Below are 17,638 nucleotides of genomic sequence, written 5' to 3' on the forward strand. Positions count from 1 at the left end.
ATATATATATATATATATATATATATATATATATATATATATATATACACACACACACACACACACACACATACGCGCGATTGTATAAACATGTTTTGAAAGCATGATCATCGAGATTTAAGTTGTACACATTAAAAGTATTGTTACATTACAATTAATTTATTATAAGAGTGAGAATTACGCAATAAATGTATCAATATCAATGAAACGTATTAAAATTTATCGGGAGATTTGTACGCAAGTGGATTCACGTGTATAAATAATTTCGCGTCTCCTTTCTGTTCTTCACATTATACCGACGACAAGATTATGTTTAACGATCTCTCGATCGGAATAAATGAGATAAACAGCGCCATAAATCGGAACGAGTCGCAGTCTACGACGATACTTGCATGTTACGCATTTTGTAAACACCGATAATTTTATGTAAGCGGGTGTATTGCGGTTCACAAGTAATCGTTCTTATCGTTTTTAGCTCGTAACTTATATGATTAAGAGTGAAGGTTGTACGTGACATTTTTCTCTTATGGCATTTCGTAAGTATGACAAAAAATTCTATGTATCGGTATTTTTGGCAGTGTTCTTCGACGTTGTTCTCGCTATACATACTTCCGGATCTGTTCGAGCTTTTATCTAATCTCGTGAGTTTTATTGAAACACTTATCATGGTGGCCTTATGTAAGTTTAGTAACAGCGACTGATTGAAATGTAGAACAGCTGATAAAATCAAAACAACTCACAGACAAAACTAAAATTAGATAAAAGAATAAGTTATTCTTGTCTTGATAGAGATTAAGCTGCAATGAAAGGCTTTCAACACTCGAGTTTACTAAATTCGAAGTTTATTTTAGAACAAATCTGGCAAGATCTTTACGACAATCTCTGTTTCGCTCGTTAAAAAAATTATTCTCCTAATAATCGTTTAATTAGTCTCCAATTAGACTGTTACTATTTGCTTAAGAGTTTAATGTGCTGAGAGCGACTTTCAATTAGCAAAAGTTTCCGATAGACTCGAGAAAGAGTCTCGATAGTCGTTTATTCACGCGCGTTTATTATTTTCCGATAGTGAGGATTTCGTGTATATAGCCTAGCCTAAGACGGAAAAATTGAACATTCATCAGTTTTCGATCAGTTCTCTCCTCGCGTCGTTCCTTTTTCGGGAAACGACACGTGACCTCTCGCTTTTATCGGAATATTGTAAAACATTTAAAAATCGGATGTGTGACCACATATATTACTTATTATGTATATAAAAAATTCGGGTCGCCCTAGTGCTCGCTCTTGCGTTCGCACTCGCTAAAACAAGATCGTCGCGATGTGTGAAGATATGCAGATATCTTCCTCCATTCATGTCTTTTTTTTTTTAGATAAACGCACGATTTTCCCCTTTCCCCGTTTTTCTTTTAGGCTCTATTACATATATTTAACATACTGACATTAGTATACATAATATATATTACCGTGATTATACATATATAATGCATAAATTATACACATATATATTTATACTATATATTATATATTATATATACTAACAAATCTCGATATACTCGGGTTGAAAACTGATGCGAGACAGCCTCTGTGTGACGGCGCGAACCAACGTACCCTCGCGAACGGGGCCCGCCCCCGTTGGCAATGTAGCCGCGGTATGTCCAGTAACTCGCAAGTGCAACAACCGACGTCATTCTTCTACGGTATCTTACGACACTTTCCTCCCTTCGCTTCCAATATCGCTGGAAAGCGGAGAGAGCGGAAATAGCGGAAGAAACTTTTGCCATATATATATTACGGAGAAATATAGACGGGAAAGGGAAATAAAGGGACGAGCTTACGGCTGAGTATAGGGCACGCGAGAGAGAGGCGGAAGGATAAATGCCCTCTATAACTGAACGCGTAACATTTCCCTCGTTTTACTACGCGAGCCGTATTAAGGGAAAGGCTCGTACCCTCGTATATAGAACGCGACGCGTAAAAATGACGTCGGTCGTCCCAATTACAAAATACTGACGTATCATTATCGCGTCTATCCCGCGCGCGCGCGCGTCGTCCTTTTCGGAAAAAAAGTTCTATCAACTCCCGTTAAGTAAATCTCACACATTTTCTGCCCCCTCCCCCCCCCCCAATAATATCTTTCACCCTGAAAAAGTTTCACGGATAATAACGACAGGTCGACCCGGCAATTGGAGTGCAAGCGCGGATATAAGTGTGTCACTTAAACTCGATCGGCGTTTCACGAGTTGCAAGCCAAGTGCCCCCGACGCAGAATATATAATACCGTCTTTATTCGCGACTCTCGTACCGTTATATTTATAATATATATTTATATTTATATATCTTTATTTATATTTATATTTATATCTATATTTATATATATTTAGAGTATGTACAACACGCAGTAGAGATTCGACCGTCGACCGACAAACTGCACCGGCGTTTCTCCTTCCAAACGAAATTCGATCAATTCTTTATCAATATTCTGCATAATAATCGTATCATATCTCTGACGAGAATCTCGAGATGATCCCGTGTCGGTCTCAGCACGGCTCTTTTCTTGTATAAGTGAAAACACACGAACGCGCATCCGGGCAAAAAAAAAGAAACAGCGGAGGAGCGTACGTGCAGAATTCGGAAATGTATGAATCGATGAATAGAACATGAGAAAATCCGCCCTTTGGTTCTTATTCGATTTTCTTTTTTACGCGATGCCGACGAGACCTACGTTATGTATTGTGTGTGTGTGTGTGTGTGTAAATATGTACGAGTACTTCATTTAAAATTGCACGATTGCGTTTGGTGATTAGCTGAAGAAAAGTCACCTGTACAAAAGTACAAACGACACTTATTGTCGAAGGAAACAATAAGAATTTACCTTTCTTTCGTAACGTTATTGATGCGCCGCAGAAAGTATTTCTGGTAAATGCGTATAGAACGTCTCCGTGAGGTTTGCATCGAAATGAGAGCATATTCTCTTGTACGAATGTCTTAACGTTAAATATCTCGATAACTAAAAATAAAACTGTATTAAATTAAATTCGATTCAATGTTAGAAAAGGAAAATATTTTTGTTCGTTTACAAGAATTGAGAGCTCAATCTGCCAGGAATTTTTCGAAATTATTCAGAACGTAATTCTATCACAATTTTAATTCTCGCCGAAATCTACCGCTTCAAAAGCTCGATGCAAACCTCTCAATAATTCCGCAGGATGTAAATGCCGTTGGATGGAAAATATATTTAACGTACCGCTGACATATTTAACATGAAAGTGAATCGCACCGTGAAACATCTATCGCACAAATTTTTTAATATAACAAGCTTCGAAAATTTGATTATCACAATTGTACTTATAAAACTCATATCATATTTCCCCTAGATACGATTCAATTTGTATACACAGCGCATTAATTATACTTGCCATCCAACAAGTGAAATAGGTTGTGTGTGTTGTTGAAAAAAAAAAAGTTTAATTTACTGAGTAACTAAAAAATACGTCTTTTTTTATATAAAAATTCTGCAGTTATTTACGTAACCACAAATGCCGCTCTTACAAATAGCCATGTATTGTAGAAAATATTGTAGAATGAAAAATTACGTCAAACGGAGACTGTCGGTGTTGATATACATATAATACTGTCTAGTGACGTTTGGAGGGATATAATTTGTTTTATCGTATATATCGTAAGAATATCATATATAAATCTTATTGGCTCGATTATATCCGTCAATCGTATGATCCACGGTCGGATTCGAATGCATCTTTCGTATTTAAATGCCGCATATAAAATCACACTTTTTATATATAAAACGCAATAATTATTACATATAATTCGTTTCGCAAATGAGATTCTCTCTAAGTGGAATTCGCATCTTATAAAGTCGCAATAATCGAAACGTTGTTAAACGTTTCAGTGTAATTATGTACAGAATGTTTCGTAAATTTCAGGAAAACAGGAAATAAAACTAAATAGCAAGAAAATTCCAATTTTCTAATAGAGCATAAATTAAAAGTTCAAATGTGTATTTTTGAGATTCATTTGAGATTCACGTTTTTTTGGACAAATCGATAGACTTCTGCCTGAACAAACTCGTTGGAATTAGATGTAACATTAGATGCATTCCTGTTTAAGAATTCACGCAACATTCTGTATACTCGCGCAATGATCTTATTGCTCTCTAATGTATATGTGTATACAACTTGTAAAAAGATCTCTCGCTGATAAAATACATTTAAGTTGTGGTGGCCGCGTGTGCCTCTATCGAGATGGCAACCCGGCACCACACTAATTAGCAAACGCGCTTTCTAGCGAGCGCCGTGCCGCCTAATTGTAAGTTTATAAACAAATTCCGGAAAAATACTCGTCGCCCTTATCGGCCGATCGAGCTACCATCGCAACAGTCGAAATTGAGGGCACATACTCGGATGGAATCACCATTCGAGTCGCGGATGGTACATTTGGGGATCACATCACACCACCACAACGTGTACACGTGTAATCCCGAAAAGTAAAGCACAAGAGTAAAACGCCAGGAATGTTACAATATTCATAAAAATGTTACAGTACAAAAGACACTGGATAATAACAGTTCTGTAGGATAATATAAAGACACGATCACACATTTCGATCTCGAATTTCGCGATCTAATTTTCTCACGTGTCTCGCAATTGTTCCTATTGTTCGATTTGCTTTCGTCGTATATATGTTGTGGAGATCTTTGATTCGTAATATCTCGTGGTAAAAATTTCGTAGCTCTAAGATCAGAGTGCGTTGAGATAAAAAAAATCATTTCATCGAAATTTGACCGTTCTCGAAAATTATCATCGAAAACATGTTATTGCATGTCGCAATAGAACGGAAAGATGTGTGATCACAGTATTGTACACGTTTCCTACAAAAATTCACGTTTATGAAAACATTTCTAGTGAATTCGGAGTATCTTAAGGAATGTGGTTCTTTCACCTTAACGACAGTAATACGCACGTACGTGTTATTTCCTGCACGAATATGTCGCTGAGAAGCTTTAAAAGTGTCTTTATCTCTGTCAGATTAAATATCAATGGAAAATTTTCAAGATAAAAATAGGAGACGAACATTCTGATATAGGATTATTTGGCCAAAAAAAATTTTTGTATTTAAGATTAGGTTTTAGAGAGAGACTTTAGACTTTAGCTTTTTAATATTATTTTTTTTAAATTAAAACTTTATTTTACTGTAAAAAAATTTTACTTTGATTATTAACTCCATTTTATTTAAACAATGTAACAAGTAATAATTCCTCGTTTTCGTTAAAAAAAGATTCTGGCAATTGACGATTAATTACGGACAGAAATAGAACACCTCGCTTTCTTTACAGACAAGATTACAGCGTCTGTCAAATCATTCGGTATATAATACACGTGCAAGTATTTCCGGAATTGGATGCGTACGTGCGTATGCGTAATGTCTCGTCGTCTGTAACAAATGTGTATGTGTGTACGCGTGTTGTGTCATTATTTGTTCTTGTTTATAAAAAGTTCGCTCGGCTGCGCAATTTGATTTGTTCCGGTTATCGTGAGTGCCTATCGTGACCCGAGGACGACACGTCCCCGCGAAATTTGTTATAACTACATCATAATTATCGCTAATGTCCAGCATGAAAAATCACATGCGTCCAGTGGCGACTAAATCGCGGCGAAAATCTTTTGATCGCCATTCCGTATATCTCGACACTTACAGATCCGTAAAAAAAAAGGAAAAATTCAAGATTCACATCAGATCCACACTCTAGTTTTTTTTTAAATAAATATTTTATATAAAATATTAATGTATAAAATTAGTATAAAATTTATATAAAATATTTTATATAAAACGAATAATTTATAATCGAAATTATATAATCGATACAATCGATCAGAGTAATGGTCGACTTCAGTTCTTGAAATCTTAACAGATACCAGCAAAATAAGGAATCAAAAATTATGCGCGCGTGTACGCGTATCAGCAAAATCACGTATCGCATCACTTTGAGATTTTGTTAATACGCATAGATCATAAAAAGAAGGACACAAAAATCGGATTCGCCAGACAATTTTGTTGTTACTGACGGTTGAATAAAGGAGATTCGGAACATCATAGCCGAATACATCGACGGATCAAGATCCAAGCTTCCTCGAACGCGAACACTTACGGTCGTACTCGAAGGCCTAACCAGCTGTCGTCAGAGAAAATGAGAAGACGACGCACGATTAAAAACATAATTCGTTTCCCAATTGGAAATTTAGAAAACCATTCTCTCGCTGTCGATCGATTTGACGCGCGCACAAATTTACAATGGCTATAGTTTTCGCGATCGTTTTATATTTAATAAAATGACTATCTCGTACGTTGCAAAGGCGTTCGCAGGTTGAAAGGCAAGTGTATCGACAATAGAAAATTTACCACCGGGATTACAAGTGAGAATTGAGAAAGAGTTCAGTTTTCTTCGCTGCAGCTTCTAAGAAGAAAAAGTTAACGTGGTAAAAAAAGAAACTGAAAAAATTTATGGGAAAATAATGTTTAAAAGTTTATCGTCTTCATCATCGTCGTTTGTTATAAAAGGTCTCCTACAGCTTTAAATACTTTTTCTCAATTGTTAAAATAAGTATATTAAATATTAACAACTTGTAGAGCATTGTCAAGATAGGCAATGCGTACTGCTTTTTTAACCCTCTCATCTCCAAATTACCTTTACATTTGAAAACCACTTTTATACTTATATGTGTATCGATTATTAATACAGTAATACAATAGAATACACCTTGTCTTATATATATATTTCTTTTAATTTCATATAATATATTCTCTTCTTTTCTTTCTCTTATATAATCTCTTAATCTCCTTCTAAATCCACCGTTATACAATTTACCCTAGGCATTTCAGAGAATCACATTCAAACAAGTCAATTACACGACGAAGCCGTCGTTTTACGGGAAAATTTTTATATAATAAGTCTCTAGTTTATGTACTCTTACATCGTAATCTCTTAATACGCTCATCCGGCTCTACAGACGGAGAACGAGAGGGTTAAAAATTATTCTGTCTTGCTCGCGTGAGAATGGGAATAAGTATAAGCAAGTGGCTAGTATACTCGCGCCGGCTATACTTGCTCCACGACGATCACTTTCCGATCGCGGACGCTTAACAGAAGTGTCCGCGCGTTTTGCGATGTAAAAACGGAAATCACCGGAGGGAGAAACTTGGGTCGTTACTGCTAAAGTCCGGCGTGGCGTGTGGTAAGGTGCGACAGCTCGGTTTTCCCGTACGAAGGATAGGTAAAGAGAGATGGAGAGATAGACAGAGAGAGAGAGAGAGAGAGAGGGAGGAAACGAGGCAAGAGGAATGCGTCCCTTCTCTTGTCTTTTTTTCTTTTCTGTTTTTTCTCCTCTCTTAAACGGGCGTGTCCGTCTTCTCGTCCTTCTTGGTGTCTTTGACGTCCGTACGGCCGTTCACGTACTCGGTGCTCGTGTGTATCGGATTCTCTTGGCCACCCTGCGGCACCTTCTCGTCGATGATACGCGGGTCCTCCTGTTCCTCGTCGTCCTCGTCGCCGGGCGTGATGTGCGCCTCGCTTCCGGCGCCGACGTCACCCGCAGCCTCCTCGTCGCCGCGACGCCTCGCTGCAACAAGCAACGCCACGATCGGTCAAGGCAAATGTGCGTGTGTGGGTACTCTATCTTTTTCTCCTCTTTTTTTCCCTATTTTTTTTCTTTTCTCCCGTGAACGCTTTTGCGAGATCGCCCTTTCGCGTCGACGATCGAGCGCCGTTTATCATGTCAACGAATCGATATTGTCCGCGGTGTCTATCTGTCGCGCGACGTCTTTCTCGCATGTATCTCCGTAGCTAAGCGAATATTTTGTTCCTGCAAATCGTAATTTATATCCCGCTGTAAAATATCTCGATCGATGCAGCTTACTACGCGAGGCTGCAAGATGGAAAGCTCGAGGCATCAATCTTTAACGTTCAATTCGCGTATCAACAAATTTTTAACTTGACCGCTCGATGTCCGTTATCCTAATTGAACGAGAAAATTGAAAATTTTCGATTATCAAAGATTATCACGTGTGTCCGTCCGTACTTTTCTACCGAGTAAAGCACTTAATGCGCGTTCAACGCGAAAGCCTCTAATATTCATTGCGCGATTAACGTAACAACTCGTGACGCAACTGCCATGCACGAGGCACAGTTATCACGCCGCGTTTGCGTCCGTTGCGTTATTCATCAACGCGACAGCGCGTATACCCGAAGGTACATCGAAATGCGTATCGAGTGTGTACGGTGTAAATGTCATGTGCCCGACACGTAAAAAGGCATTACTGTATCTAATTATCTATTTGCTACTGAGATGAGACATTCAATTTGCATCGCTCGTGCGTTACATATGTATGGAAAGTACGAGTTAACGACTGTTTGCAAAACAAAAATGTATATTGTCATAACATCAACAGGCATGGTCAATCGCACTAACACAAATCTCGATCCAAGCAAGATAAATTTCGAGTAGACTGTATATCGTCGCCTCTCAACGCTAATTATGCAAGTATATATAGCAAAGGATCACTCAGTCTGCGCTTGAGGGGAGAATATAGATAAACAGCGAGGGGTTTCTCAGGTGACAAACATGCTTTGTACGATCAGAATCCAGAAACAGGGAAAAATCGTAGTCTCCGTTGTAACCAAAAAGACGCTAAAACGGCGACGAGAGAGCGGTGTCAGAAAGCACGCGAAAATATAAATTGATATACCGGGCGGGCCGGTCGTTTTCTGCTCAGGACAATTTCACCACACTTGCCTTTGCCGATTGCTCGTCGTTGCTTGTTGCGAGAAAGAAAAGAGGAAAGGAAGAAACGCTATTATATGTGTTCTCGTTCAGCGGCTCTTGCAGCGTGTTCGCATCACTTGATTTTCTCGAACGGTATCGACTCGATAAAAAAATCACACTCTATATATACAGCTTTATATTGTGAACCTCACAGATTTTGCAGGCGGTTTACTGTCCGCAAAGTGCAAAAATAAATAATAATACATGTCGATTGTTATTAACAATTTCGTAATACAGAGTCTTGTAATGTAAGCAATTAATGTAAGCGATTATAAACCGATAACATGCTAACAAAATCACGTAGGGTAAACAGGCTATAAGGCTCGCATGAGAGACGTACAAGATAATTATAAACACGTTGCAATAAATATGCTTAAATTATCGTTAATTAGCTATGGAGCAGATACTGTTGACATGCAGATGAGGGTCGATGACGTGACTGTGTATCAAATACGATTCGGGTAGGGAATAATAGCCATCGATTCGATATCGATGACGGAAGTCATAGCCGAAAATAGTTTAGTTGCGCTGTAAAAAGTGGACTTTTATACTAAATTTGTTTAAATACTTTCTCCATATTTCGTAAACGAATTAAATAAATTGTATAATCGCAAAATGACTATTATTTCAGACTTTGATCGTCATCGCAATTTCGATTGAGCCTACGCTTTGTGTTTCTATCGCTTCGTTTATCAATACGCGAAACGGAGGGTCAATTCATGAAAATACGTGGAAATATCCGAATCTCGCGAATTTATTCAGCAGTTCAGGGCTTATCGGAATATTTAAATGCATTCCTATGAAATAATAACGCGGGGATGAAATATCGGGAGAACGATTTTAATCGTCCGAACATTTTTAATTGCCTGAAATAGTGCTGGCCGTAAAAAGTCCCGTCCTTAAACTCTGCGGTCTTCGCGGTTTCCGCCGGAATCCTCGATACTGTGAATACGCGCAATATATTGATATTATTTCGCTCGCCAGGCCGTAAATTGAGCCGTAAATTGGGCCTTACTAAAAGTAGTAAGGGAGAATATAATATAGAACTCTAAATATTTCTCGTTGAAGAAAGTGAATTCTTAAAACTGCCAAGCGCTAAATTGGCTCCGATCATTTTTCATACGAAAGCGTCTTTCATGAAAATATATCCTCGTGAAAAATATTCCTTTCTCTGGCTCACTAGGCGGGGTATCATATTTATCGCACATGTCTTTTTAAGTCTCCACTTTTTAAACATAGGCAAGATAGCAGTTTGCGATATTCCATGCCAAAATAGTCGTAAAACAATGCGGAGGAGAAGAAACGGGCAAAAATCTCGTGCGCGTCGCAGCCTCGAACTCGGCCAACGAAAGCGAGAATGCAGCTCCCGGAGGCGCGATCGATTAATCGGATGGAAACGGGATATTTATCGGGCGATATAAAACGCAAGCCATAAATCGATAAAACGTTTCGGTATCGACACACGGTGCCAAATAAAAATGATGGTGCGGCGTAAAAATTTGAGAACACGTCAGGGGATCTTGCGAGACGAGAGAAAGAGAGAGAGAGAGAGAGCAGGAGAGAGCGAAAAGTGTATTAAATTTGAAGGGGGGCGGGTCTCCACCACTCAAACGAGTAGACGGGTCGTGGTCGTCGATAAGCCGGGCGCTGAAGGTGATGGCGCGAGAGAACGTGAGAGAGGGTGTCGTGATAAAAATGATCGCGGCGAAAAAGAGGTGACAAGAGCGAGCGGACGGGTCGATGATGAACGAGAACGAGCATTGTTTCAGAGAATTGAGAGTAGGGGGTGGGGTGGGGTGGAGCGGGGGGGAGAGAAGGTTGTTTCGCCCTGCCTGAGGTGACTTACCCCTGGACAGTGTCATGCCTAGAGTACGGAATCGCAAGGTAATCGTTGGCGTATCTCCGTATTCTTTACTTGGCCCGACTCGCATGCTGTCCTATATCGGCGTAGCGGCACAACACATAAGACATTTGTACACGTTCAGATATAAAAGTAATACTTATACATATGTAATAATATATATATGTTACTTATATATAATATATATTAAGGTACACGGGGGTGGGGCGGGGGGGTAAACAGAGCATTACAGTTGCTTCGGAGCGTACTAATTAAACCCAGTATACGTACGTTTCTACTGCACGCGCATACTGTGCTACCGCTGTGATAATTACCTCGCGTTTAGGCTAATCGCATACTGCAGACATTTGCGATCCACGCGATCGTAACGCCAACGTTAACGGAAACAATAGTAATGAACTATGTGGTAATAAAGTAACAACAACAGCGACAACAACAATCACAACAAGAAAGTGACATATCTATATAAGTCGTTGCATCGCATTTCAAACTTTACGTCGAGCATTATTTTATTTCCTTTTGTTTCCAATATATTATATGTTCCTCAAACATCTTCGGATAGATGAATTTTGTCCTTGTTATTTATACTATACCCATCTAATGGATATCATACGTGTAAAGACATTTTCCTCGTGAATTACGTCCGTGAGACAAACGAAGAGCTTTTATTGCACGTTTGTCACATTTGTCAAATAATTTAAGATTAAGGGTAACACTAAAGCTGTAGTCGTGAATAAAAACAATAAACTACGGTAACTTTTTATTTCTACCTGTCGCATCTGGTGATTTTATTACAATTAAATTTTGACATACTTTTTCGGTGCAACGTATGAATTTTTCGTTTAGTATTATTTTTTATTAAATATATTTGACCTATTTCTATTATTATCTTTATAAATTTATTCAGGAGTCAGAAAGTGGAAGATATATTTAAAAAAAAAGTGGAAACGGAGCAAGCTATTTACTATCAAAAAGATTCACCTCTTTTCAGCTTTGCTACTCGTCTTTCCCAACTCATCTTTCGTATAATTGGCTGTATACAATCCCAATAACTTTAATGAGCTCGCGTTTATTTCAAGAAGTTACTCGTTCTGCGCAAACAACGTCTCTTATTCAAATTTTACGGTACTTTCGGCTCTACTGTGTTTGCGCTCTCGACCGTACCCGCGCAACCAAATCGTTAGGGAGCACGAAAGAAAAATAGTGAGACTGACATATATATATATAATACGTAGCATATATAATTTAAAGAGAGAGAGAGCCTCTTTTACCGAGTATCTACATCTCTAAATCGACTCACCTGCAAAGCACCAGCGGCCGGTCGCGCGTGCAAAGATTACGAGGAAAATAATGAGTACGAGCACCAGAACGCCCACGACGATACCGATGATGGATCCAGCGTCCAAATCAACGCCTGCAAATCGTAGAGAAAAGATGCCACGTTATCTCGTAGTTCTTTGTGTATCTCTGATGTCATATCAATGCCTTGGATCGGAAAACAATTAATAGAATAATTCTGATATATAAGTAAAAAAGTAAAAAGAGATGAGAATGTCGCGTATGAAACATTTAAGATCGACATCTTAAAGCGTAAAGACATCAGCAACGAATAATTTTTGGCCGCAATGACGGAATGTTGTCAGCAATAAAGCGAGCTATACGTAAGTGCTAAATAACATTCTATAAATTATTTATAGGATTCTTTTAGAATATTTTTTTATGTAATTTTTAATCTTACTTACTTTATTTGCAATTGCTATAAAATATTTTTCTGCGATTTAACATAAATGAAAATTTATGACCTTTTTATTTTATATTTTTAAAGTTTTCAATATTCTAGTTCCAAGGTACTGATATATAATATATATTGACGATATACTTATAAAATGAATATTTATTAAATATTAGTAAATATTGGTAAAGATTGGTAAATCTTTCCGCAATTTTAATTACTCATATATCTTTTTATTAATATTTTATTATCCAAAATATCAGAATCAATCATTTTCAAAGAATTCCAACAAAATCGTATTTTCTAATTGATTTCAAGTAAATTTTATTTTTTCGCGTAATTTTTATGTTACAAATTAGAATCTTATAAAAACAGTGAATCATCTTCGATAGTTTTGCTAAGAAAAATACTTTAAATTAAAACCGACAGACAATCTATTATTAAAGATTGCAAGTTGTAAAACATCTTTTACAACTTGTGCCGAAGTAAATAACAATTATAGTGCGACATGAACGCGTATTTCATTACACAGCGTTTCGTGCGATCCGATCCGACCCACGTTGACGAAATCAAGACTGTTTCGCGGTCGTGCGCCGTTGGAAATTGGTAAATTACTCGTCGCTCGATCAATGTCAACGTGTTCTCTCTCGTGATCGACGTACATTACGCCCTTAGCCAAATAGCGGTTATTAATTTCCCGGCGTGATCATCCCCCCCCTATATTCTTTACGGAGTCGAACCGCCCGTGCACGGAACGCCGCGCGTTTACGTGACTACACAGACTACTTACGTATAGTAATTTGAAAAAATGACATTACCTAGTGCGTGCATGTGTTCGGAGAGCTTACCATAGAGGCTACTGAGCGGTCCTGCGTGAGCATGCGGTGAAGGATCGATATGGTTAGACACGCACATAAACATAAATGGGAACGTATTTTCAAAAGACGCGCGTGTGTATGTATGTGTGTGTGTGTGTGTGTGATATGATCGGTGGGCGATCATCTTGTGGCGATTACGACGATCGATAGCCACGATTTTACGTGCGAGATCGCGGTGACATGATTATATGATCGTGATGTAGTGGGTGATCAGTGGGCAGCCAAGTGTGAACGCCGGTTGATTCAGGCAATGAAAGGAAAAAAATGTGTGAACAAAGCGTGTGGTGGTCCATTGATTGCTCGCGTGTTACCTATCGTCCGCTTGCTACCATATATCGCAACTTGAGAATATAATTCAATTTGAGAGCAAGGCATACATTCGAAAAATATCCCGTAATTATTATTTCAAATAAAATCGAATTTCAAAATAATCCAGATAAAATCAATTAAGAGGTACTTAACGAGTTTTATTTAAAATATGTGTGACTATGTAAATAAATAACAGAGTTAGATCTTTTAATTTAATTAATAAATAAATTTCACTTTAAATAAATTCAGTTAATAATTTAATTGTTAAGATGAGGACAGATAAAAATTTCTACTAAATTTTTTATAGAAAAGCGATTGTATCCGTATCCACGAAATCTCTGGTTGAGTCAAGATATATTATAAAAGCTAAAATTGTATTCCCTTGAATTGATTAATAAAATTGTTAGAAACGCCACACATTCTTGTGCCGCCAATTATCACGTATTCGTATTCGTGGTGCTCCAATTATTTTCGATATGTACAAGATCTGTATTTACTATATAGGTGCACGGTGTGTGACGTCTTCAATAGAAGAGAACTTACGTAAATCGGATTTGTCGAATAACTTACCCGCCGGTTCTGAGGATGTCGACAAAACGATACGATATTCAGACGATCCCTCGCTGTTGGTCGCCTCCAACGTGTACTCCTTTTCCGTATCGGATTTCTGAACGCTGTCGATCGTCAGAATTACGCTCCATGCTCCTTTCCCCTGTAAAACGTTGCTTTGTGTTAACGGACGTACATCAGTCCGATCCGGTTCCGGCGTGCTCTTAATTTTGAGCGCTCCATCGCTCATTAATTACATCCTTTAATTAAGCCCTTTAAAGTGTCGCCGCGCTCGCGCGCGAAGGCACGTCGTCCACTATAAATTATTCGAGAGCTTTCGCCATTAATCTACGAGTTTTTGCACAATCTCTCTAATCCATATATTAAAAAAAAGGGTATATTGATAATTATAGCGCTCGTTGCGAGGAGAAACAAAGAAAGATGAATAAATAAATTCGCCACTTTTAATCAAGGTTATCTTATTTCAAAAAGACTCTTATTATTACAATTTTGTATAGTCGAACGCTATAAGCTATAAGCTTCATTCTTCTCAAGTTAAATGAATTTAACGTCATAAGCTGTAAAGCTTCGTTCTTTTTATTTTCTGTCGCATTTTTTATTTCAGTCACTTTCCGCGACAATAGAAATATTCCGCATTTGTTTTTTGGAAATTCTATCAATTTTTATTAAACTTTTTCGCTTTGTCCCGGCAGTTTTCTAATCGAGGAAAAATCCATTTGGCGGATCTCGATATCGCGTCGAGCGTTGTTCTCGGGGCGCTATTATAGAAACGAAAGAGCGGTATACCGAGCCTTTCCGTACTCTCGCCTCTCGTCCGGCTCGCCGTTAGTAATTGCGTTTTCAGAGTGGAAGCTGATTCGTATTCGTCGATGGTGCGGCACGTCGCGGCGCTCGCTCGGTCGGTCGGCTTGTGCCGTTCAGTAATCCGCAGCAAGTTGCTTGCAGACTTGCGAGGGCCCCGCACAAACCTATTTGAAAGCCATTCATACGCGATCCGGAGCCGGGTTGCCGAATAGCGCGGAGCCGGTTGCTGGCGGCAGCGGTGGCGCGGCGGCGGCTTTTATTGGTTCTGGCACACGCTGCCGTTGTCTAGAGCGTTACATTCGCGCAAGTGTGCTTCCGTTCGCACCGAAAGTTTGAGCCCGAATCGCGAGTTCCCGACGAAATCATCGGACGCCATTGAGATCTCTCTTCCCCCCCCCCCTCTCTCTCTCTCTCTCTCTTCCTCGGAATAGCCCGTGTCATTGAATGCACTTGGCCGGCTTTTGCCGCGCGCGCGTGCCGCTCGATTAACGCTTCGATCCTCCTCTCGCGCGCTCCAAATCGCGCGCTCGCCTATTTGTCCGAAAGTTCGGAAGCCAGCTTTTCGCAACCTTCCGCCACGAAGGGAGCAGCTGGCGTCCGACGATAAAATTTTCCCGATTTTACATAAGTGTTGGACCGACGGAAAAAAATTAAATAAAGAGGGGGGAAAGAGGAAGTTGAAATATTTTGACCATTTGCATCTTTGTTATAACGTAAGAGATTTCTTTCCTCAAGAACAGATATGATTCTAAAAATGGTATCCAAGGAGCGTTCTCGAAGTTTAAGTTCGGCAACATTTCACGAAGCTTTTTTCGGGCCCCTATTCTTTTTTCTTCTCCTAATAAATGGATTCAGAACGACAAGAACGGGGCCGGTGTGTTCCAGGAGCGACGAACGTTGGTCGTTCTACTTCCATTCGCCCGTTCGGCCCGGCCCGAACTAATTGAAAAGCGCAAGTTGCAAGATCGGCAAATCCATTTAAACCTTAACTACGGGATGAACAAACCGCCTTTTGCTAACGAAACAATGGATCAGGAACAAACGCCTCTCTCGGCGAACGCTCGAGGGGCCTCCGTGCGATCGCGCGGCGTCCGATCGATTCCGCCGTGTCTGAATTCAATGGAATTTCATTACGGCGCTGCACTCCGCGCGCGCTTGTCACACAGGTGCATGGAGAATGCATCTGGGCGAACGGTAAATCGAGGCCCGCCGCTGCCGCCGCCGCCGCTACCGCCGGAGTCGCACAGCGCAATATTGGATTTCTGTTTCATTTGCCTCCGCCAATCCGGTTGCTCTTCCCTTTCATCGCCAATTATTTCTTGGGCTCGCGCGTTTCTTTTCCCTACGTTTTATCACTGTCACCGAAGGGAATGGCTCGAATCTCTATATCTAAACGAATCACCGACCGACGTCCCCGGATGCGTTCCGCTCAACGTTTCGCTGAATTGAGTCGCCAAATGCACCTATCTGCCTCGTTACGAGACATCGCGGCGCGCGGCGACGATCGCTTTAATTAATAGAGTAAACCGATGAAACATGTGGATCGAGGGCAGTGGTGTTTTTTGGAGAGAATTTTACAGATTATTTCTTCTTAACAAAGAATCAATCGTCTAATATAATTGGTTGGGGAAAATGATTTAAAATAATAAACAACTTTTCTTGATGTTTCTAATTCGGGACTACGAACAAACGTAATAAAGTCTTTCGTCTTCTGTGTCTGAAATTGGTTTTTGTAAATCAGATAAAAGATGTTTAATATTAAAGAGCAGAAAATAATGCAAAAGAAGAATATTTTTATCCCTGGACTGTGAGATTTTATCGGCCAGTCTATGTAACTATATATAAATATTTGAAAAATTAATTCTGTAGACATATATTATATATAAAGGAAAATGTGAAATAATTTGATCAATGACATTTTATTTAAAGACGAAAAAACTTACCAAATCGACGGCGGTTGAAGTTTCCAATCGATTACTCTCGTCGGGACGACCTTCATCAATTTTTTCATCGTTCACTCGCCATGTGAACCGCGGCCTAGGATTCGCATAAATGGTAATATTGATGATTCCCTGTCTACCAACCACGTATCCGAAGCGTTCAAAGGTCGCATGTGCCTGAGGTGGATCTAAGAAGAAAGATAGTTTTTTTTTACGAAAAACGTCCAACGTTTAATTCAAATAACTAATTTCTTAATATATAAATTAATTCGAGTAAATTGTTATTCCATTATTAAATATAGAAACACATACGGATTCTATTAAAAATTAACGTTGAAGAAAATTACAAATTCTAAAATGCAGAGCAGAATGAAAAAATAATTGTAGTATGAAATAAAAAAGGATTAAAATAAAATAGAATCTTCGAAGAGGGCAAATATCTATAAGTAAGAGACTGCTTTGTATTATAAAGACTTACAGAATACTTCGAGTTGCACAGCCGTCTCCTTGGGCTTTTCGAGGGCGATGTGATTGGCTACGCATCTTAATATTTTACCGTTATCTGTCCATTCTAAACTGCGCGAAGCGTTCTGCACTGCCAACGAGTCGTCGTCTATGTTCGTGTCATAGAAGGTGTTCCTGTCCTCGCCAATCGGTTCGTCGTCTAAATATATTCAGAACAAGAACAATCTTATATCTCTATTATACTG

General features: G+C 39.1%; 1 protein-coding gene across 5 annotated transcripts in view; it reads right to left on the reverse strand.

Annotated features, from left to right (window-relative positions):
• Positions 1 to 17,638, reverse strand: part of LOC112462250 (fasciclin-3) — a 300,674-nt gene that overhangs the window by 7,642 nt on the left and 275,394 nt on the right. For 2 of the 5 annotated variants that reach the window (XM_025027921.1, XM_025027918.1), the window contains exons 4-8: positions 17,407 to 17,592; positions 16,932 to 17,116; positions 14,185 to 14,326; positions 13,246 to 13,296; positions 11,996 to 12,109 (exon numbers count right to left, since the gene is read on the reverse strand). In XM_025027921.1, coding sequence (XP_024883689.1) covers positions 11,996 to 12,109; positions 13,246 to 13,296; positions 14,185 to 14,326; positions 16,932 to 17,116; positions 17,407 to 17,592 — 678 coding nt within the window. Of the gene's footprint in view, positions 1 to 50; positions 7,632 to 11,995; positions 12,110 to 13,245; positions 13,297 to 14,184; positions 14,327 to 16,931; positions 17,117 to 17,406; positions 17,593 to 17,638 lie in introns of those variants that run through there. The other 3 variants (XM_025027922.1, XM_025027923.1, XM_025027920.1) reach the window with 3 other exon arrangements.

Source organism: Temnothorax curvispinosus, unplaced genomic scaffold (assembly GCF_003070985.1).
Source record: "Temnothorax curvispinosus isolate PA1 unplaced genomic scaffold, ASM307098v1 QBEX01012135.1, whole genome shotgun sequence".
Taxonomy (NCBI): domain Eukaryota; kingdom Metazoa; phylum Arthropoda; class Insecta; order Hymenoptera; family Formicidae; genus Temnothorax; species Temnothorax curvispinosus.